The sequence below is a fragment of the Eptatretus burgeri genome, chromosome 7 (assembly GCF_056783735.1).
Source record: "Eptatretus burgeri isolate ZD-2024b chromosome 7, Ebu_testis_v1, whole genome shotgun sequence".
In the NCBI taxonomy this organism is placed as follows: Eukaryota; Metazoa; Chordata; class Myxini; order Myxiniformes; family Myxinidae; genus Eptatretus; species Eptatretus burgeri.
Window position 1 is genome coordinate 109,383,193 of NC_140967.1, and position 22,876 is coordinate 109,406,068.

Consider the following 22,876-nt stretch of genomic DNA (forward strand, 5'->3'; position numbering starts at 1 on the left):
AAACATAACAGATGGGTATATATTTACTTTCACTAAGCATGGACTAACAAGATCTCTTTCCAGGCCCAGACACACTTGGGCTAGCATTGGGATTATATATTCGTTATTATTATATGGGTTATTGTTATAATCGTATGGTTTGAAAGTCATCTGGTTTTAAATATTCGCTTTTAATGTACAGTGATGTTATTGAGCATTTTGCTGATGTACTCAGGAGAGCGTGTTTCTCAACAACAAGAAATACAATAAATTAATGTTCCTAAGGTTTGAAATGGGATAGATCCATCACAATTTATCGGGAATTAACAAGACCACAGTATAGTGAACAGAGATTCTTATTCCATTAACTCATGGCCTGTCAGTATTGACTCTGCATATTAAATGAGCTCTGACCTTGTCATTGTGAGAGACCTGATAAGCATAATTATCCTGCAGACAATTTCAATCTTTTTTTCTCATTTCAGCACACACGAACCATTCTTTACAGTGATTTTAGCCTATACTTTACAACAGATTTTAAACTTTTATAAGCTTTAAAAGCAAAAACAAAGAGAAATGTACATAATTTGTGGACAAAGAACACATCTCGATATGAAAAATATTTGTTTCAGTGTGATTAATACAAAAACACCAGTGCTTTGCAATAGTCATGTGATCCATAGAGCTTTCTATTACCAAAATGTCCATGCTCATATTTCACAAGATGGAATTAATCTATCTATAATTCCAGCAGTGTGTGTGTGTGTGTGTGTGTGTGTGTGTGTGTGTGTGTGTGTGTGTGTGTGTGTGTGTGTGTGTGTGTGTGTGTGTGTGTCTGTGACTGCTGTTTTTCGACAACCACTGGTCCGATCTAATTGAAACTTGCCAGATATATTGCTGGGGCACTGTGGATGTGCCTTTTCAAGGTTTGATATTAATTGGACAAGTGCTTCCCAAGTTATGGCCATTTATTTACCAACCAATGACAGGACACGTTGCTGTGCAGGCATGGCCGATGGGGAAGAGAACCTCAGCCGCGTTCCCCATTACGGGTTACAACTTCCGGATAGTGATGACTTCGTGTATTCTAATAATTTCTCGATTTCTTATGCGCATTTATAGATAAACACAATGCCCCAAGTTATGATCGTTTTCATATTAGACGGTGCATACATTTTGGTAACATCAGAGTGAGCTGGTATGCTCTGAACCAGGATGTAAATTTTAAACACGCGATAACTTACGATCGAAAATAAGCAAGTAGGAGACAAAATTTAAACAACAGGTGTTTTTTTGGTACCTTTTAGATGTTTTCGTGTATTCTAATAATTTCTCGATTTCTTATGCGCATTTGTAGATCAACACAATGCCCCAAGTTATGATCGTTTTCATATTAGACGGTGCATAAATTTCGGTAACATCAGAGTGAGCTGGTATGCTCCGAACCAGGAAGTAAATTTTAAACACGAGATAACTTAAGATCGAAAATAAGCAAGTAGGAGACAAAATTTAAACAACAGGTGTTTTTTTTTGGTGCCTTTAGATGTTTTTTGTTGCTGTTTTGGTACTTTTTTCACCCAGAAAATGGCGTCACACTGCAGAGAAAGTAGTTAACTGTACATCTATCTATAATTCCAGCAGTGTGTGTGTGTGTGTGTGTGTGTGTGTGTGTGTGTGTGTGTGTGTGTGTGTGTGTGTGTGTGTGTGTGTGTGTGTGTGTGTGTCTCCAGTCATCATTTACGAAAGCGAAGGAACGGCCTGTGTGTTTGTTTGAAATTTTTTTTTCCCCTCTTCTCTTCTCTTTGTGTTTTTCCTTGCGATGACATTGCAAAAAGGCAAAATACTTTGGCGCGAATTGAATAATTGGCCATTAAAACTAAATTGCGAATAATCGTAACTGCGATATGGGAACTTCCGGGCCATGCACGTACGGGCACGCACGTACGGCCACGCACATACGGGCATGCGAGAGTGAAGGAACGGCCTGTGGTTGTTGTTTCTGGCTCGCGGTTTGAAAGTTTTTTTTTTTTTTGCACGTTCGGCCACACATGTACGGGCATGTACTAGTTATTTTAATTCCACAGCTTCACCGTGAAAGGGACATTCGAATAGTACGTAATTTATAGATGTACGTGCTTTCTGCAACCAACGTTCCAACAGTATGTAATTAATGGGCATATAGTCACATGGCTTCATGAATGGACAGCTTCACAGCTTCACAGACTGTGCTTTTCATATATTTTGCCATGTCCAGGGGGTTTTAACCCCCTACCTGGAGAGATGGCCAAACTTCTCACTTGGAGGCCTACTGTCGAGACGCTCGGAGATTAATGCGCACGCGTGGGAAAACAGGGAAGCACTGCACCAGAACGTCACAAATACACAGACACAAGAAAATCAAATTAAGTAAATAATAATTTAATAACAATAATCAAATATGTACGAAGACAATAATTCAAATTATAACAATGAAAGGAAAATGTGAGGTAACCTAAATCTAAATCTAATTGAGGCGCCTCCACGCAGACTGAAATACAGACAAGGGGAAAATGAACCAAAGAAAAATCCCTCCTTTGTCCCAGAACTGAGCTTGGTCCAGATTGTCTTTATGGAACGTGGAATCGAAGAGCTTCATAGACGCGCCCAACAAAATGGTGGACATTGTGGACTGTTTCTCTCTTGCACCCGGTCAGTTCAAAATGATGGCCCACACGACGAGACAATTCCTTTCCTGAGGACCCGTGATGAGGCCAGGGGGCACACTCTCCTTCCATCCTCAGAAACGTACACACTTCCTGGCTCAGCTGAACCGCCAATGGCCAATGTCCTGCTCAGCATGCGAGCTAATTCACGCCGCACAAACACGAGACTCGTGCAGCCTTCGTCATGCCGAGAGCAAAAGCGAGATCCTCCGTGTCCTCTGACTAACGTCCAATCTCGACCATGTGAGTCCCTTGGTTACTACTCTGCAACATTCCTGTCTGATCTGCTCCTCCCAGGCCCTCTTTCTCTTCATGCATCTCATGACATGCCCATCAAACCCCCACCTTCTGGGTGTGGCCTGCTCACACGAAACCCGGGAAGGTGGGGCCTCTGCCCCCTCGGCCCGTTTTGCTTCTTTGTTATCGTGGTTTTGGTTTTAAAAACAAAGGGAAAAGTCACGGGGGGGGGGCAATTACAAACTGGGGAAGTTATCCTTGATCCCTACCTAATTAACATGGCACCACCTCCCGTGTGGTGACAAGTATCACTTAAGCTCACAGTCTCCCCACTTAATTACACTGAGAAGTCTCCTTCACGTCCACGGACCAAACAACTTTATGCAATCCTATCTTTCTTACGAAATCCCTTCATCTACCCCACAAACAACAATCTACACACACACACACACACACACACACACACACACACACACACACACACACACACACACACACACGTAATCTGTTAATGCATTTCTTTAAAAATCATTTTCCTTCCTAATCTGTCGATGTGTTTCTTTAATAATTTGTTTTCCTTTGTAATCTGTTTACGTGTTTCTTTAAAAATCGATTTTCTTTGTAATCTGTTGATGTGTTGCTTTAAAAATAATTTGCTTTTGTAATCTGTCCATTTGTTTCTTGAATAATTTGTTTTCCTTTGTAATCTGTTTTTGTGTTTCTTTAAAAATCCTTTTCCTTTGTAATCTGTTTTTGTGTTTCTTTAAAAATCCTTTTCCTTTGTAATCTGTTGATGTGTTTCTTTAAAAAATCGTTTTCCTTTGTAATCTGCTTGCGTGTTTCTTTTAAAATCCTTTTCCTTTGTAATCTGTTTTTGTGTTTCATTAAAAATCCTTTTCCTTTGTAATCTGTTTTTGTGTTTCTTTAAAAATCCCTTTCCTTTGTAATCTGTTGATGTGTTTCTTTAAAAAATCGTTTTCCTTTGTAATCTGTTGATGTGTTTCTTTAAAAAATCGTTTTCTTTTGTAATCTGTCGATGTGTTTCTTTAAAAATCCCTTTCCTTTGTAATCTGTTTTTGTGTTTCTTTAAAAAATCCTTTTCCTTTGTAATCTGTTGATGTGTTTCTTTAAAAAATCGTTTTCTTTTGTAATCTGTCGATGTGTTTCTTTAAAAATCCCTTTCCTTTGTAATCTGTTGATGTGTTTCTTTAAAAAATGGTTTTCTTTTGTAACCTGTCAATTTTTTTAAAAATCGTTTTCCTTTGTAATCTGTCGATGTGTTTCTTTAAAAATCGTTTTCCTTTGTAATCTGTCGATGTGTTTCATTAAAAAAAAGAAGAACAATAGAACAGAGGATTTTCATCGATAGCATGTGGAGGAAAGTTCAAGCCCATCACCATGACCCCCACCCCATAACATCGAAAACAATGCACAGTACCGCAACCCAGATGACTGTCGAGGGCCAGGCCATTGAAGGTCCCTAAATGATCGGCAGTCGTTAAGGTTGGGTCGCTCGAGTCAGTCAGTAAAACATCATCCCCCCCACCACCTAAAGATGTTCAGTTGGCCTGGATGCTGCTGGAGTGCTCCAAAGCGCAGTGCCTTTGGCCCAGTCCTGTTCCTAATCTCCATCAAAGATCTTTCTGATCCTCTGGAAAATCTTTATCTCTTTATTGATGACATCCCCCCCCCATCCCCTCACCCTGCAGCCATAGTATCCCCACATCCTTCAGATAGGCAGGTAGCAGATTCTTCCCTCTGCAGACCTTGAGAGAAACCTGAGCTGGTCCAACATTTGGAATGACTTTCAACCCTGGCAAATCCCACACTCTGTGTCTCTGAAAGGACCGACCATCTTGCAAACCCCCCTATCTCCTTCATTATTAATCCTCTTAAATCAGCTCGATCACCGAAACGTTTGGGCCTCATTATCAGCCATGATCTTTCTTGGCCAAACCGTATATCCAAGTTGGCCTAATAGGTAGCTGCTGACTTGGCATCCTCCATTGTGCCAGGTCTTTCCTTGGCAAATCCACAATGTGCAAGGCCTTCATCTGCAGCTGAATTGAGTACTGATCTCCCCTTTGGGCTTGTGCCCCTTCTTCACACTTTGCGCTTGATGCCATTGAATCCAAAGCACTCAAGATCATCCAAATCCCCCATGATGAAATCCAGTCTCCGAGCGTGTTATTCTCGCATCACAAACTGGTTGGTGACGTCTGTCTTCTCGCATCTCCTTTCTGGTGTGCTTCCCTTACCCCCTTTCAACGATGTTCCTCTTATTCTGTTCTTGTCTACTTGTTCTAATTCTTCCATAAGCCTTGACTTCGTATACAAAAAACCCAGAGGCTACCGACCTGCCTATGATGGAAGAGCAAGAAGCCTTGAGCTTCAGGACTTATCAAAAGAGATTCAAATAATTTTGAGAGCTTTCATCGTGTAACTTTATTGCCTATTTTGTTGAAACATCCTCATTCAAAGTCTGTTTTTTGCAATTTTCATCCCGTTAGTTCGGTCCATCCATTGTTACCCTCGCCGAAGGATTCGGAGAGGGTATTGCATTTGGTCAATGCAGACCAAAAGGTCAACATACGCCCAAGGTCAACAACTAAGGTGGTATTTCTAACATCCTCTATTTTCATCTGATTGACATGAAATTTGAAGAGGATTTATATTTCAGATCACTGAATTGAACTCGCCAAGTATTTTTCTTTTAGGTCAACATAGACCAAAAGGTCAACATAGGCCAAAGGTCAACAACTTTGGTGGGATTTCTGAGATCCTCAATTTCCATCCGATTGACATTACATTTGAAGATAATTTTCATATCAGGTCACTGAATTCAACCACCAATTATTTTTGAGGTCCACAGAGGCCAACACAGGCTGCATTTCTAAAATTGTCCATTTTCATCTGATTGACTTGAAATTTGAAGATGATTTATATTTCAGATTACTGAATTTATCTAGCCAATTATTTTTGAGGTCATCCTGTACCAAAAGGTCAACATAGTCCCAAGGTCAACAACTAAGGTGGTATTTCTAAAATCCTAAATTTTCATCTGATTGACTTGAAATTTGAAGAGGATTTATATTTCAGGTCATTGAATTCAACCAGACAATTATTTTTTAGGTCAACATAGAAAAAAAGGTCAACATAGGCCCAAGGTCAACAACTAAGGAGGTATTTTTAAAGTCCTCAATTTTCTTCTCATTGACTTGAAATTTGAAGAGGATTTCCACATCAGGTCACTGAATTCAACCACCAATTATTTTCGAGATCAACATCGGCCAAAAGGTCAACATAGGCCGAATTTCTAAAATTGTCAATTTTCATCCGATTTACTTGAAATTTGAAGAGTTGCATATTTGGTCATTGAATTCAACCACCACTTATTTTTGACTTCAAATTTGTTTTACTCGAAGCACCCGATCCCTCTGGGAGCCATCAAGGGGGTCATGTTAATGCTTATTTCACTCCAAGGGGTCCCAGGATTGCACACCCAAAAAATCGTTGCGATCGGTTCAGCTGTTTTTGCAGGACCTGGGAACAGACGGATGGACGGACATTTGGTGATATAGTAAGATGGATTTTGCAAGTATCGTGCTCTGCACGACATCTTCTTCTTGTTTGTCTGTCTGTCTGTTTGTTTGTCCGCACAGAACTTTCATGTTTTTCTCTGCAACCGCTTGGCAGATTGAGACGAAATTTTCACCATTGGTGTGACTGCTCATGTAGAATGTTTCAATGATAATCAAGACGTCATCGGTCACGTGGTGTGGCAGCCATATTGGAAAAACGGAAAAACTTTGGACCTCTGAAACCGCACCAAGGAAAAAAATTGAAACTTGGCACATAAAAAGTACTCCTCATGGGGAATGAGTGTGATTTTTAGGACGTCATAGCTGCTCTCATTATGACGTCACAATTGCATATGTAGAATGCCACATCCAATCAGTATGAAAAATTTTGAAAGTCTTCTCGGGATAAAATGGTCCATAAAAAAAATTAATGACGTCATTGGTCACGTGATTCAGCAGCTGTTCTCCACGTTGTATTTTAGATAAAACCTTCTTCTCTGAAGTGACTGAACAGATCGAGGCAAAACATTACATGTATGACTGCCTGTCCATGAGGAACAAAAGGTTCACACATATGATGTCACTGGTCACATGGTTTGACAGCCATATTGGATTTACCCAAAAACCCAGAAAACCCATGCTCCTCCTTATTTTCTGTCTTCATCTGGAAATTCAGTGAATCGGGATGTCCTCTGGAGGATTCTTGGTCTTCGTGGGGTGCCACCAAAACTGATCGATCTGATGTCTGAACTCTACTCTGGTACTGAGAGTGCTGTGAAGTGTGGTGGTACCATCTCTGACTTATTTCCAGTTGTTACTGGAGTTCGTCAGGGGTGTGTACTTGCCCCCACACTTTTCAGCACTTGTATGGACTGGATTTTTGGGAGGATGTCGGAGAGATCAAGTTGCGGTGCATCGTTTGGCAATGTCAAGATCTCGGACCTTGATTTTGCAGATGATGCAGTCATCTTTGCGGAGACTTTAGACATCCTCTTGGGGGCCCTCGAGGTGCTGAATGAGGAGTCGGAGCCGTTGGGATTACGGATTTCTTGGGTCAAAACAAAGATCCAGGCTTTCGGTGACATCTTGGATGCTGCTGTCCTGTCTGTGTCTGTTTGTGGTGAGGATGTTGAGGTCGTGGATAGATTCACTTACCTTGGCAGTGATATTCATGTCTCCGCAGGTTGTGAGCCGGAGGTCAATAGACGTCTGGGTCGGGCCTGGGGAGTCATGGATTCACTGGATCATGGGGTGTGGCGCTGCCGGTACCTGTGCGGGAGGACGAAAGTCCGAGTCTTCAGGTCCTTGGTACTTCCAGTCTTGCTCTATGGGTGCGAGACTTGGACTTTGACCAAGGATCTGAGACGGAGACTTAATTCCTTTGGTACCAGGTCTCTTCGGAGAATCCTTGGCTATCGCTGGTCGGATTTTGTGTCCAACGAGCGGTTGCTGAGAGAGACTCGGATGAGATTTGTTACCTGCATAGTCCGTGAGCGTCAGCTGCGGCTGTATGGACATGTGGCTCGTTTTCCTGACGCTGATCCTGCTCACCAGATTCTCTCAGCGAGGGAGTCTCATGAGTGGAGGAGGCCAGTGGGCCGACCACGTGCCTCATGGTTGCAGCAGGTTGACCATCATCTCAAGGAGATGGGGATGGGCCTGGCATCTGCCTGGGGGATGGCCAGACGGAGGCCCCTGGAGTACCGGCGGAAAGTGGACGCAGCGACGCGCTGTTCTGGCACATGCTCCCATACCTGACCTGACCTGATCTGGAAATGTTTTGTTCGATTATTGTTGTTTTCATTGTACTGTATTTAAAGTATTTTTTCTACTCGCATGATGCTTGGATCAGTTCTTTTGAAACAGCCATGTGTTTGTGCTGTCTTCTCTTGCACTTTCTTCTGGCATATTCCATAGTAGGGAGTGATCTCCATTTTTCTCTTTTGAATAATTTTTCTTCTTTTATTCAGTTCTCTGTTTCAGTCTTCATTTACTTTTGGTCTGGCTCCCTCTGTGATTTCCTTTTTCACTTCCATTTAAGTCCAAGCTCAACGGTCAACCCTCTATTAAAGATGGTTCACTGTTGTTGGGAAATTTTTGGTACCAGTTCGCCTTGTGATTTCCCTAATGGGGCCCTGGTTGTTTGATTGGGATCACCAATGGCACTCGGGGGAACCAATATGGCAAATGATCATCGGCCTGCACTCTTGTTCTCTGGCTCTCTCTCCTCACTCAATTTTATGGTGGCACTCTCCTCACGGTGGTGGAGTTCCCCTCTGAAGTTCCCATAAATGTGAGTTGTACCATGCTCAATGGTAAAATGGGATGGCTGTGATTAGGTCATCAGCCGTGGCTAACTCTTGATGGTATTGCCAATATTTCTCCAGCTGTAAGTCAAGAGAGGCGTGGCCAGCTTATGTGAAACCATTAAGTTGACCATGTAAGCCAAACATGATGATGAAATTTATTCATTTGCTGAAGCATAATATTTCTCACATGATCTTTCTTTTTGACCCTCACAGCAGAAGAAAGGAGGTCCAATTAGACTCAGCCTGCCCACAAAAACCACGGTGAGAGAAAAGGATCTTTACTACATCTGGGGGCAAGACTGCTTCAATAATTTTACTGATTTTACAGGCCTAACTCACATGCTGATGGTGTTGTACTGTCAATGTAAGGAGCTCTCTTCCTCATTTCCCTTGCCCCGTCCACTCCAATCCTGATGAAATATGTCTGGATCATTGTCCCTCTCTGTATTAATGTCTTGCTTATGTAAACGGTCTTCTACCCTACCAAATGTGCATGTGGGGATCCTCCGCAAAGTTCAACTCTATCATCACTTCCCACTACAGATCTCTTTTTCTAATCGGTGGCAACTTCAGCTGTTTCCAAACTGCTTGACGTCGCTGCTTATATTATTGCTGACAGTACTGCAGCCAGTTCATTTGTAGCACTTCAGTTCATACCCAATTGGTTGGATTTTTATTTCCTCCAATCATTCCCACTTTATGCAAGACTTGTTAAGGTATAATCTCCCATCCAACCGATCCTGGTCCTTGATGGCTGAAATCAAAAGAACGTTGAGGTATGTAAACCGCCGTGAGAAGCAAGGAGATGCTGACATTTCGGGCATTAACCCTTCTTCAGAGCATTAAGCTTTCATGATTTTTCTCCGATAAAAAGTCAATGCTCAAAACGTCAGGTTCTCCAGGTGTCGCATGCAGTTGTCATAACTCAATCGGCGTCCTGTTGAGTCCATCTCTCGTTGGACCTGGCAACTGACGCAGATCAACACTGGACTTCACCAGCAAGACTAGTTTATTCATTTTTAGTCCTCAATTCCCCTTGGCTACTATATTTTTTTTAATATAAAATGTCGAAGCTTGTATAAGAGCTTGCACACAGATTGTGTAAGAAGGGAAGCAGGTGAAAAGAGGGTGGGAGAGGGAAGCACAAAAGTGGGGAACAGAAACATAAGATCTGTGGAAGGGAGAGGGATGGGGTGGGGAATATGGGGTGAACAATATGGACACTGCTGGGACTTTCAGGAAGGAAAGCAGGGAATATGAAGGAGATGGGTTTGGGGTGGATTAATGAGGGAAGAAAAGATCGAGGTTTTGGATGAGGGAAGAATGGAAGAAAAGAGATGATGGTGAACAGCTGTTTTGAAAACCTGGCGGGAAGAATGGGATTGAAGAGAGTGTGGGAGTTTGTTCCAAAGGTGGGAAAAAGAAGAATGAAAGAGTGAAGGCGAGCAGTGATTCTTGATTTTGGTATTTTACCAGAAGGGGGTTGCTGGCAGACCTTGAGCACCCTGGGGAAATAGGGGGGGGGACATATCTCAGACAGCAGGGTGGGGCCGGAGAGGAGATGGTAGAAGACAGAAGGACCACCGACATGCCTGGGGTGAGAGAGAGAGAGCGAGAGACCCAAAGACTCAGCCTCATCGTGGGAGATACCAATGATCCTAAATGCCTTGGTTTCCACAGCGTGAAGCCAAGAAAGGTGAGAGGCAGGAGCACCAGCCCAGAGGGGAGAGCAGTACTCCATCAGGCTGTGGACGAAAGCTTTGTATGTGGTCACAAACTCTGGTGTGCCAAGGAAGGACTTTGCACGACGGAGGATGCCCAGTCGGCAACTGGCTTTGGAGGCCAGGTTTGAAATGTGGCTTTCCCAGGAAAGATCATGGCAGATCGTGAGATCCAGAAGCTTGAATAAAAAGACTTCAAGAAGATTTTTGATAAATTAGATGGCGTGCGTTTTCTCGACGGTCCTTTCGGAGAGACATAGTGAGATTGTGACATTTGTCAGGATTGAAAGACATGTCCCATGTGTTGGACCAGCTTGTGATTTCATCCAGATCTGCAGAGAATGAAGAAACTGGTGCTTGCTGATCTTAGGGATGACAGTTGGTATGACAGAGGGTGGAGTCATCAGCAAAGAGATAAAGGATTTTCCAGAGAGTCGGAGAGATCATTGATGAAAACGAGAAAAAGAACAGGGCCCAGAACACTACCTTGAGGAACTCCAGCCTGGACAGGAAGAGGAGATGAGAGAACTCAATTTAGGGCCACACGTTGGCTGTGACAGGAGAGGAAGTCTACGAGCCATGAGTGGAGATAGCCTGAGATACCACAGGAAGAGAGTTTGGCAAGCAAGGCAGGGTGACAGACCGTATTAAAGGCATGTGATATGTCTATGATGATGGCTCTGATCTCATGTCTGGCAATTCGGATCTCCCTCCATTTTTGGGAGAGCAGAAGCAGAATATGCAGGGGAGAGTGACCTTGTCTAAATCCAAATTGATGATCAGAAATCAAGCCATTGGAGAAGAGGAAGGATTTAATGTCTGAAGCGATTATAGATTCCATAATCTTGCTGTTGTTTGGGAGAAGGCTGATTGGTCTGTAGTTGCAGGGATCTGTTTTTGCACCTTTTTATGCAGGGTAGTAATGTTTGCTGATTTCCAAGCAGATGGCAGATGACCTTGAGCAAATGAGAGGGTGAATAGAACAGAGAGAGGGTGAGCAAGAGCAGAGGAGCAGGTTTTTAGGACACATGGGCTGATGCTGTTTGGACCGGTTGCTGAATCTGAGTCGAGGTTTGATAGGAAGCTCTCCACTTTGTCAGAAGAAAAGGACACAGAGTCCAGAGACAGCCAGGTGTGACTGGGTAAGGTGGGTACAGAAATCGATGGGTTTGGGACACAAGATTTTGAAGCAAACACGGAGTTTGGGCATTCAACCTTTTCATGTGCCATGTCAGCTGTGCAGCCATTTGAGGTGAGGGAGGGGGTGGAGGGGGAACATACACCATAAACAGACTTAACTCGACACCACCAGGATTTGGAGGAGGGAGACAGGTTATGTATGTATGTATGTATATATATATATATATATATATATATATATATATATATATATATATATATATATATATGTATATGTATATATATATATATGTATATGTATATGTATATATATATATATATGTATATGTATATGGATATATATATATATATATGTATATGTATATATATATATATATATATGTATATATATATATATATATGTATATGTATATATATATATATATATGTATATGTATATATATATATGTATATGTATATATATATATATATATATATATATATGTATATATATATATATATATATATATATGTATATATATATATATATATATATATGTATATATATATATATATATATATATATATATATACATACATATATATATATATATATATATATATATATATATATATATATATATATATATGTATATATATATATGTATATATATATATATATATGTATATATATATATATGTATATATATATGTATATATATATATGTGTATATATATATATATATATGTATATATATATATATATATATATATATATATATATATATATATATATATGTATATATATATATGTATATATATATATATGTATATATATATATATGTATATATATATATATGTATATATATATATATGTATATATATGTATATATGTATATATATATATATATGTATATATATATATGTATATATATATATATATGTATATATATATATATATATATATATATATATATATATATATATATATATATATATATATATATATATATATATATATATATATATATGTATATTTGGATGAAAGTTTGTGGACTGGTTTTGTGTATGACAAGGATGAATTGATTCAATTTTGGTGAAGGTCCAGATCCGGATACTAGAATTCTAAAAGCGATTCTTCACCATTGAGAGATGAGGCCAAATGATACAAAGCAAGATATCTCAAAAAGTTGTGGATGTATTAAAACAAAACTACTGTAGGTGGATGAGTTGTTTAGGTTACAAGAACAAGCTGATTCGATTTTGGTTCTGGTTCAGATCCAGATCCGACCGATCAGTGCGATTGAAAATGTAAACTGTTCAGCCTGGCAGAGATATGCGCTCTCCCGAGTGCCGTTCTAGTTGTCCATCTGTTTCCCATTTGACACACTTTATGGTAACCCTCTGCCCTGTGTTGTTGTGCTCCCCTTCGAGTCTTGATACCTGCATTAAAAATCAAAGGCTAGAAGAATAAGGAAATAATTACCCAAATATTTTTTTTTGTTTCATTTTTCCCTTTTCAGGATACAGACGTTGCTAAGCTACTGAGTGGAGGTTCCTTTGGAAACCTTGAAAATCTGAGTCTGGCATTTACCAGGGTGACAAGTGCTTGTGCGAAATACTTGGCGATGCTCCCTGCACTAAGGCATCTCAACCTATGGTCCACACAGGTAAACTGAATAGCATTGGGAATTTTGAACGTGATTTTCATGACACAACCACTTCCACCATCCATGAGATGATGTCACTCCCACCTTGCAAAATACACTCCAAACCATGCCTATCCAGAGCCATGCCTCGATAGAATATCACCACACCACTACCACGCTACTGGCCCATATCAACACGATTCAATTCAGACCATGTATTACCACATGATGGACCAGCACCAACTAATAAACTTTCAACAACTACGAGCCTGCATAAATCAGCTCGACAATGAACTACAGCCACCAACCAGTCACAACCAGATCACACCAAGCCGATATCACTCGCCAACTTCCACAATCACAGGCTTGTTTCAACTGACATGACATCTTGGTTCCCCACAATATCTTTTGTTGACCCCAGTTTGGTGATGCTGGAGTTATTCATCTCTCTGAGCACCTCCCTTCGCTCCAGGTCCTGAACCTGTGTGAGACTCCAGTAACGGATGATGGCCTCCTCGCACTTACAGGTTGCACAAATTATTTAATAATCATTTGTAACCTTGTCCATAATTTGTAACTTTATCTTGTCTTATCTGATTGGACGATCTCCTCTGACCTGCTCTCCTTTAACTTCATCTACTATTAAAGCTCACTGTTCCCTGAGCTACAGAGCCATAGTGAGCATTGTTGCTGAAGAAGAATAATCTTTAAATTCAGCAGTCAATGAAAACGGGTACACCGCTCATTACCTTCTTCAGCTGCAATGAAAACAGTTATGTTTTCCCATGAATCACGACAATTTAACGGATGTTGTTTGATACCATCAACTAAAAACAAGTTACATGAACACTTCAAATAATCAATTACATAGTACCGTACTCAAAACCCCAAAGATAGCAACAACAAAAAAAATTGGAACGGCAGAATATTTACAATATCAGAGGCAGAATGCTACTGGGTAATTTAGATATAAACTAGAAGGGCACTTGGGAGAGCGCATACCTCCAGCCCATAATGCCTGACCCACAAGAACATATTGGGCCCAATACATTTTTGAAATATCATGCTATATATAATTTATGGCCCAATCTCTCAATGGTGAAGAATCACTTTAAAAATTATAGTAATCATATCTGGATCCGGATCTTCACCAAAATCTAATCAGTTCATCCTTGTCACACACTGAACCTGTCCACACGTTTGTTGAGATATCCTGCACACAGACAAACAAGAAAAAGACGTCGTGCAGAGCACAATACTTGCAAAATTGTGCACAGCGAGTGGCCCCTGAACTTTGTTCAAGTCGATCGAGATAGTATTCAGTGACAGTGCGAATATTGTAGATCGCTTGCCAGGTGGCTTAAGTACTCCAACAAAAACGGTTGATAAGAAACGGCTCGCTTGGCACGCGATTAGCAATCCCCAAACCGTCATATTAAATATACACCTCCCGTAGATGCGTGAAATATCAGTTACGTCCGAAATGGACAAATGAATACTTTTTTTGGAGTCGGAACTGCTTCTCAGTTCAATTATGGAGCTTAAATTTTGTAATTAAGCTTGGTTTGAGATTTTCTTGGTGATCGTACGTGCGGAAATGAAACATCACTGGCGTCTCCGGGCATTTATAAGCATTGCAATGTACCCAGCGATTTGTAGCGATGATGAACAGGCATTTGATAATACAAGTGAAGAAAGTGAAAAGGAAAAAAAAAACTATCATTGAGAAATTGAAATCGTTGCGGTCTGTTCCAAGTCAAGGCGTGGTTAAGCAGGCCAAAAAACATGGCGGCTTTAGATCCCAGTTAGGTCACCCAGAATATGCTTTAAGACCTCAGAGAGCGACGTGGTTGAGGATGCACCTGACATAGGTTATAATTAAATAAAGCTGCTAATTATCTTCAAAAGAGGTGTTTTAATTAACCCAAACACACAATTTTCAGTCATGCACTTCCTTGAAGCTCCCTTAATGTGCATGCAACGTTACAGGGTGTGAGATTTCATTGTTTTGGAGTTATGGAGGAGACACACACACACCCACACCCACACCCACACACACACACTATAATCTGACACTTATTAGTATCGATGACTATTTTCCTTGTAATGAAAATGTATCTTGTTCAGTTTTCAACGTGTTGTTTCAGTTTATAAAATGTACATAAACATAAAGGTGGTGATGTGTGTACATTTCGTACAACTTTAAAGTGTACGTGTGCATAGCAACTTCTAAAATAAGTAAAAAAATCTCTCTCAGGAATTTCCCCGGCCTCCCGACTAATTAATTACACGTACGCAGGCATTTCATGACCAAGCCGATTCTGGTCGCCTCTATCGTTTATTGTGAATTACATGTCCATCAGTTTGTTTATAAACCTTAAAAAGTTGGGCAAAAACCAAAACTTTATTTATTTATTGAACATTTCACTATTTTCTTTCCTCTGCGTTATGAGAACATACCAAGCCTGGTGTTGGCTTCGTGGTTAGGGTGGTGGCTTGGGATCCTAGGGTCCTGAGTTCAAGCCCCGTTGGCCGCTGAATTAACACACCAGGAGGTTGACTCAGCCTGTCATCCTTCCGAGGTCGGCAAAATGAGTACCAGTGTACTGGTAAGGGGGACACTGCATCAGCAGCATAGTCGCGTCCCAACTAATGATGCAACCAGCAGCCACAGGCTGCACTCGATAGAGAGAGATGAAAATGTACCTTCATTGGACGGTGTATAATGGACCGCTGCTGTTATCGCTGCGAATATACCTTTGTTTCCTCAAAACGGTACCTTTACTTTATGACAGAAGACACATTGTTCAATCTTCAAATGTACATCAGAGGCCTGTTCCAAGGCGAGGCATTTTTGAGCAGTCCAAAACAAAATGGCAGTTTAAGACCCCTTTTTGAGGGGAAAGTAGTCCGACCAAGGGTAAGCTTTTTTTTGTTTCTTTCATGATGAGCACCCTGTTAATTATCTTCAAAAGGGGTGTTTAAATATCCCAAATACCCAGTTTTCATTCATGCACTCCCTTGGACACACCTTTGTATGCATGCAAAGTTTTGGACTGCTTGGCTTCATGGTTTTGGAGTTATGGAGGAGACACACACACACACACACACACTTGTTTATATCTGTAGCTCTCACTGCATTCGCCGAACGCTTGTGGTCATTGTCATTTTGGAAGATGAATCCCCTGCCCAATGAGACATGTTCCTGAGGGAATGGTATGATGGTTCAGAACCAGCCTAAAGCTGTTGGTAGTCGGTGTACCTTCAATTGTTCTTGTAAATCTCTGACATTCATGGCTGAGATGCAACCCCATACCCATATTGATCTATCCCCACGACATCATTTTAACATTTTCTCCACACCCACCCCTCTCCACCATCCCCACTTGGCTTCACAAAGCGATGAAAAGTCTCCACAGCCTGAACCTGAATAGCACAAAGTTGTCTGCAGAAACATACGACTTAATAAAGGTAAGGTGTTCTCCTGAATTACACAATCGTGCACTGTGTAAAGATGATTGTTTTTATGATAATTATCGTGATCGTCTGACAGGATGTTGCAGAGGCAGTACACTTTCCTCATGAGTTGATTAGTCTCCATTGCATGTTGGCCCGACTTTATGATGTCATGCATCACCTGGATATGGAATTGGGAAGGAGTGGTGTACAATAGAGGGGAGAAAAACACATCAACAGCATGGTTGAGGGACAAAATAGAGGGAGAATTGGAGAAATAAGGGATGTGGAGAAGAATAAGGGCAAGACGAGGACACACAGGATGAATAAGATAGATACAGCCTCAAACTCTCAATCACAGAAGTGGAAAGAAGCTCAAGAAGGAAGAATGAGGTTGAAGAGACTGAGGAAGTTGGTTCCACAGGCAACAAAAAGAGAAATGTATCAATGGAGTTTAGCGGCAAATTGATTTGGGGAGTTTCATCAGAAGGTGGCAACTGGTAGACCACCTGTGCCATCCAGAAATCTGGGTGGAGGGACAGAACACTGAAAGGGCAGAGGTGTAAGACCATAAAGGAGGCAGTAAAAAAGACAGAGCGACCACAAACCGATCTGTGATATAAAAGTGACAGGCCTGAAATCTCCGCTTCATCATGGGAGATTCCATGGTGTTGGCGCAGTGGTTAGGGCAGCGGCTTGGGACCCAAAAGGTCCTGAGTTCAAGCCCCATTGGGCCACGGAATCTATACGTGTGTGTGTGTATATATATATATATATATATATATATATATAGTTACAAATTTGGAAATTCGATTGCACACAACATTCAGGTTCCTTTAGTCAGCTATGTCGATAAGTGCTTGTTCCCGAGATAGCTCACCTTCCACTGTGTAAATGTTCAGAAATCGATTAGATGCGCTGCGGATCGATTTAATAGTTAGGGAACGAACAATGGAGACATCCCTCCCCCTTTTCTGTGAAGAGCAAGAATCCTGCCATCTCGTGACTCATGATGTCAACAACTCCCTCCCACCTGTGGTTGAGCGGGGGGGGGGTCACGAGGGCATGAGCCACGCCGGGCGTGGAGGAGGAAGGGCGGGAGAAGGACAAAGAAGAGATCGTCTCTTTTGTTGCAGGGGCAGAGTTGGAGAGGACAAAGTTGGAGAAGGGAGTTGAGGGGAGTCGTTCAGCAGACCGTCGGGTCCTGCTTGGCTTGTGTTGGGGTTGAGGCCTACGGAAGCTTTTTGCTTCGGCTGGCTCAGTGAGCTTCAGCTGAGGCCTGGCTCAGGAGGAGGCTTTTTTGCTTTGACGGTTCCGTTAGCTTCGGCTTCTGCTTGGCTCGGGAGAGCTTTTTGCTGCAAGCTGCCCTGTTTGGAAGGAAGTTGAGCCGGTCGCTCGGCTCGAGCTGCGAGTGGTGGCTTCTTCTTCTTCTTGGTTCGTGGAGCTCTTTGTTCTCCATTTTGGTTCCCGGCTTGGTGCGACTCATCGACCTCTTCGTGGAGGTGGTTCCTCGGGGAAGCGACGCATCGACGGGAAGGTTCGGCGCCTCGTCTCACCAGCACGTGTTGAGAAGCGTGGGAGGATTCGCGGGAGCTCGGGAAGGATCGCGGCTCGGCGATTGGATCCAGCTCGCTCTCGCTGGAACCCGGGTCCGAACAACTTGAAGACCACACGAGGTGGAGAGGTTTGAGATAGGTTCTGAGTTTCAGCTCACCTGTCCTCCGAGCTGGAGCTCGTTATTAAAGGCCTCTGCCACCATTTCTTGGGTGTGTGTGTGTGTGTGTGTGTGTGTGTGCGTGTGTGCGTGTGTGCGTGTGTGCGTACGTGTGTCCGTGGGCCTGTCTAATAAATAGGAACTGCTGTTAAGTGCAAGTGACTGTACATAATAAGTAGACGGTTGTAGTTCTTTTGTCGTGCTTTTGTTGCTTGTATAATTGCATATGTGTTTTGCCTTGTTTAATTGCATACGTGCTTTATTATAATAAATGTCCTTGTGTGAATGTAAACCTGTTCATTGCGTCCATTCCCTCATTGAACTGCCCCATCTTGCACTCGGAATATAGTTGGTTTTTAAATAGCCGATAATAGAATCGGGTCCAGCGAGGTCTGGCGATAATACCCACTCGGTTATCCCAGAACGGAACGGACCGCTTAAGAGGTTCGTGTCCAAGCAAGCCTTCGCCGAGGTACGGTCCCTCGGTAGGTTACCCGCGCGGGTACTTAGGTATATCGATATTCGGCGATTGGCCCTATTTCGCGTGGGTGGAATACGGACTGGGCCGTGGTGGGATTAAAAACCCACCCGTGACTGGTTTCTGGCATTGTTCTAGAAAGTCACGACTGGATTGTCCGTTCGGTGGGCGAAGCGACCGCTATTGGTTAGACACCGGCGGAAGGAAATCTACAACACTGATATCAGGAGTGGGATAACAAACTCTCCCGCCTCCAACAAAATTAACGGAACCGGATCAAGGGTGTGCGAGGTGACCCTCCGGTTCCATTAAAAAAAAAAATGAGCTTTTAAATTATTTCCGTTTAGCAAGATGGCGGTTCAAGGCGAACGGGTGCAGGGGGTAATGAATTTAGAATTGTTAGAAATCATGGCTCAGGGCGAAATGACCATGCAGAACATGCCCATTATGCAGGTTGAACACCCCCCACAAACAAATGCAGAGTCCGCAATGGGCGCATCTCACTTTTATACTATATACTATATAAAGTGCCAAACTTTTATACTGTTCATGTAGGTTATACCATTCTTTTGTATGTCCCTCCTGTACTTTATCGAGAACAGTAATATGATGAAAGAATATCAACATTCCTTCATTTTGTCTGTGGAGCAACAGTGTTTCAGTGGAAAAATGAAATAAAACATGATTTATATTCTGAATTCCCGGCAATTGACGCTTTCCCGGTAAGTATTCTTGCAATTTGCATTGACCAAAGTTTGATGTACTGTCCAAACTGTCTTTTATCTAAGACAGTCATAATAAAATAATATTAACATCTCTTATATTTTGACTGTGGCAATGTTTTTAGTTGTAAATTAAATGAAATGAAATCTCCATTGAAACACATACATGTAATCCTTCAGTCACTATCTGAGTCGCTGGCTCCAGAGTCACAAACTTCATCATTACTTTCAGCCTCATCATCTTGCAACAATGTCTGTTCTTGTTCAACCAAGTCATGTAAACTTCTTGGGAGTGCATCATGGGTATACCTCACTGACACATATCTACCGTCTTTCATTGTCCATCCATGGTTGGTGGGATTTGGGGGTGCATCCGGCTTGTCATCGTTTAGTTGAATGTAAACTTGGTAGTTAACTCGCGTCACATGTAGATTGTGAGAATCTGGATCTGGTGGGATGCGGGATGTGGACTTGTTTTTCATCTGACCCCACTTCCATGCTCTGGCTTCACCTAACGTTTCACTGATTGTGTCATTATAGATGTCTAATAGTGAATGTGGCCATTTGCTGAAGCACCTCTTGTGTCACTGGAAGTGTTTTGCCAACATCTTTCAAAAAATTGCGTGCCTCCTGAGTTCCTGTTCCTTTTTCATAAACTGTGTTTTTCATAAAACAACCATGGATGGACAATGAAAGACGGTGGATGCGTGTCAGTGAGGAAAACCCATGATGCACTCCCAAGAAGTTTACATGACTTGGTTGAACAAGAACAGACATTGTTGCACGATGAAGTTTGTGACTCTGGAGCCAGCGACTCAGATAGTGACTGAAGGATCACATGCATGTGTTTCAATGGAGATTTCATTTCATTTAATTTACAACTGCAAAAACATTGCCACAGTCAAAATATAAGAGATGTTAATATTATTTTATTATGACTGTCTTAGATAAAAGACAGTTTGGACAGTACATCAAACTTTGGTCAATGCAAATTACAAGAATACTTACCGGGAAAGCGTCAATTGCTGGGAATTCAGAATATAATTCATGTTTTATTTCATTTTTCCATTGAAACACTGTTGCTCTTCAGACAAAATGAAGGAATGTTGATATTCTTTTATCATATTACTGTTCTCGATAAAGTACAGGAGGGACATACAAAAGAATGGTATAACCTACATGAACAGTATAAAAGTTGAGAAATTGATATTATGTACACATCATGTTCTGAAAATAAAGACAATGATTGCGTCCTTCTCTTCTTGTCTCAATTTGTTGTGCACTCCCACATATAAACAAACATTTACTTGCATGAAAAGATTCACTGCCAATAATATTATGAGAAGAAAATTGATTTTTTTTACTATTTTCCAGATGTTACTCGAAGACAATCTTGGATTTGGCCCCCAAAAAGTTATATTTCATATTTTGTGACTTAACCCTGAAATATAACGATCTGGAATGGTAATATACGACATCCTTGACCTTCAAAACATATATTTTGACCCAAAAATCATAAAAATCAGACATGTAGAACCAAAGATATGCAATTTTTGATATACTGGAAGTTGCATGGTGGCCATTTTGAATTTTTGCATCTGGCCAAGTTAGCCCACATTTTCACGATGTTCACCCCAGCTCATTTTAATCAGCACCCTCAAATTGACTAAAATCAACCTTCAAACCTTGGTCCCGGAAAAACGGTCACGGGACCCTATTATGGGAACTCTACTATCTGGACAGAGGAACGAAGATAAGCAGACTTGGTGGTGGAACGAGGAAGTACAGGAAAGTATAAGGAAGAAGTGGTTGGCGAGAAAGAAGTGGGATAGTCAGAGAGATGAAGAAAGTAAGCAGGAATACAAGTAGTGGCGGCGAAAGGCAAAGAGAGAGGTGGCAAAGGCTAAGAAAAAGGCATATGACGAGCTGCATGAGAAGTTGGATACAAAAGAAGGGGAAAAAGATTTTTCCCGATTGGCAAGACAGAGGGATCGAGCTGGGAAGGATGTGCTGCAGGTTCGGGTGATAAAGGACGTAAATGGGAATGTGCTGACGAGCGAGGAGAGTGTGTTGAGAAGGTGGATGGAGTACTTTGAGGAGCTGATGAATGAAGAAAATGAGAGAGAGAAGGTTGGAAGAGGTGGAGATAATGAATAAGGAAGTGGGGTGGATCAGTAAGAATGAAGTGAGGATTGTTATGAAGAGGATGAAAAGTGGAAAGGAGGTTGGCCCAGATGACATACCAGTGGAGGCATGGAAGTGCTTAGGAGAGATGGCAGTGGGGTTGTTAACCAGATTGTTTAATAAAATCTTGGAAAGTGAGAGGATGCCGGAGGAGTGGAGATTAAGTGTACTGGTTCCGATTTTCGAGAATAAGGGTGATGTGCAGAGCTGTGGAAATTACAGAGGGATAAAGTTGTTAAGCCACACCATGAAGTTGTGGGAAAGAGTAGTGGAAGCAAGGTTGAGAAGAGAGGTGACGATTTGTGAGCAGCAATATGGGTTTATGTCAGGAAAGAGCACCACTGATGCGATGTTTGCTTTGAGAATGTTGATGGAGAAGTATAGGGAAGGCCAGAAGGAGTTACATTGTGTGTTTGTGGATTTAGAGAAAGCTTATGATAGGGTGCCAAGAGAGGAGTTGTGGTATTGTATGAGGAAGTCGGGAGTGGTGGAGAAGTATGTGAGGATTGTGCAGGATATGTACGAGGACAGTGTGACAGCGGTGAGGTGTGCGGTAGGAATGATGGACCGGTTTAAGGTAAAAGTGGGATTGCACCAAAGATCGACTCTGAGCCCTTTCCTGTTTACAATGGTGATGGACAGGTTGACGGACGAGATCAGACTGGAGTCTCCATGGACTATGATGTTCGCAGATGACATCATGATCTGTAGGGAGAGTAGGGAGCAGGCTGAGGCAAGCCTCGAGAGGTGGAGGTACGCACTGGAGAGAAGGGGAATGATAGTCAGTAGGAGTAAGATGGAGTACATATGTGTAAATGAGAGGGAGGGTGGTGGTATGGTGCGGTTGTAAGGAGTTGAGGTTGGGAAGGTGGATTGGTTTAAATACTTGGGATCAACTGTCCAAAGTAACGGAGACTGTGGGAGAGAAGTGAAAAAGAGAGTGCAGGCAGGATGGAGTGGGTGGAGAAGAGTTGCAGGAGTGATTTGTGACAGAAGGGTAGCTGCAAGAGTGAAGGGGAAAGTA

The 22,876-nt window shown here is 41.8% G+C and overlaps 1 protein-coding gene across 2 annotated transcripts in view; it reads left to right on the forward strand.

Moving 5' to 3' along the window:
• Nucleotides 1-22,876, forward strand: part of LOC147024076 (C-Maf-inducing protein-like) — a 140,358-nt gene that overhangs the window by 113,720 nt on the left and 3,762 nt on the right. The window contains exons 17-20 of one of the 2 annotated variants that reach the window (XM_085890266.1): nt 9,022-9,069; nt 13,173-13,319; nt 13,720-13,825; nt 16,699-16,769. In XM_085890266.1, coding sequence (XP_085746392.1) covers nt 9,022-9,069; nt 13,173-13,319; nt 13,720-13,825; nt 16,699-16,769 — 372 coding nt within the window. Of the gene's footprint in view, nt 1-9,021; nt 9,070-13,172; nt 13,320-13,719; nt 13,826-16,698; nt 16,770-22,876 lie in introns of those variants that run through there. The other variant, XR_015060526.1, reaches the window with a different exon arrangement.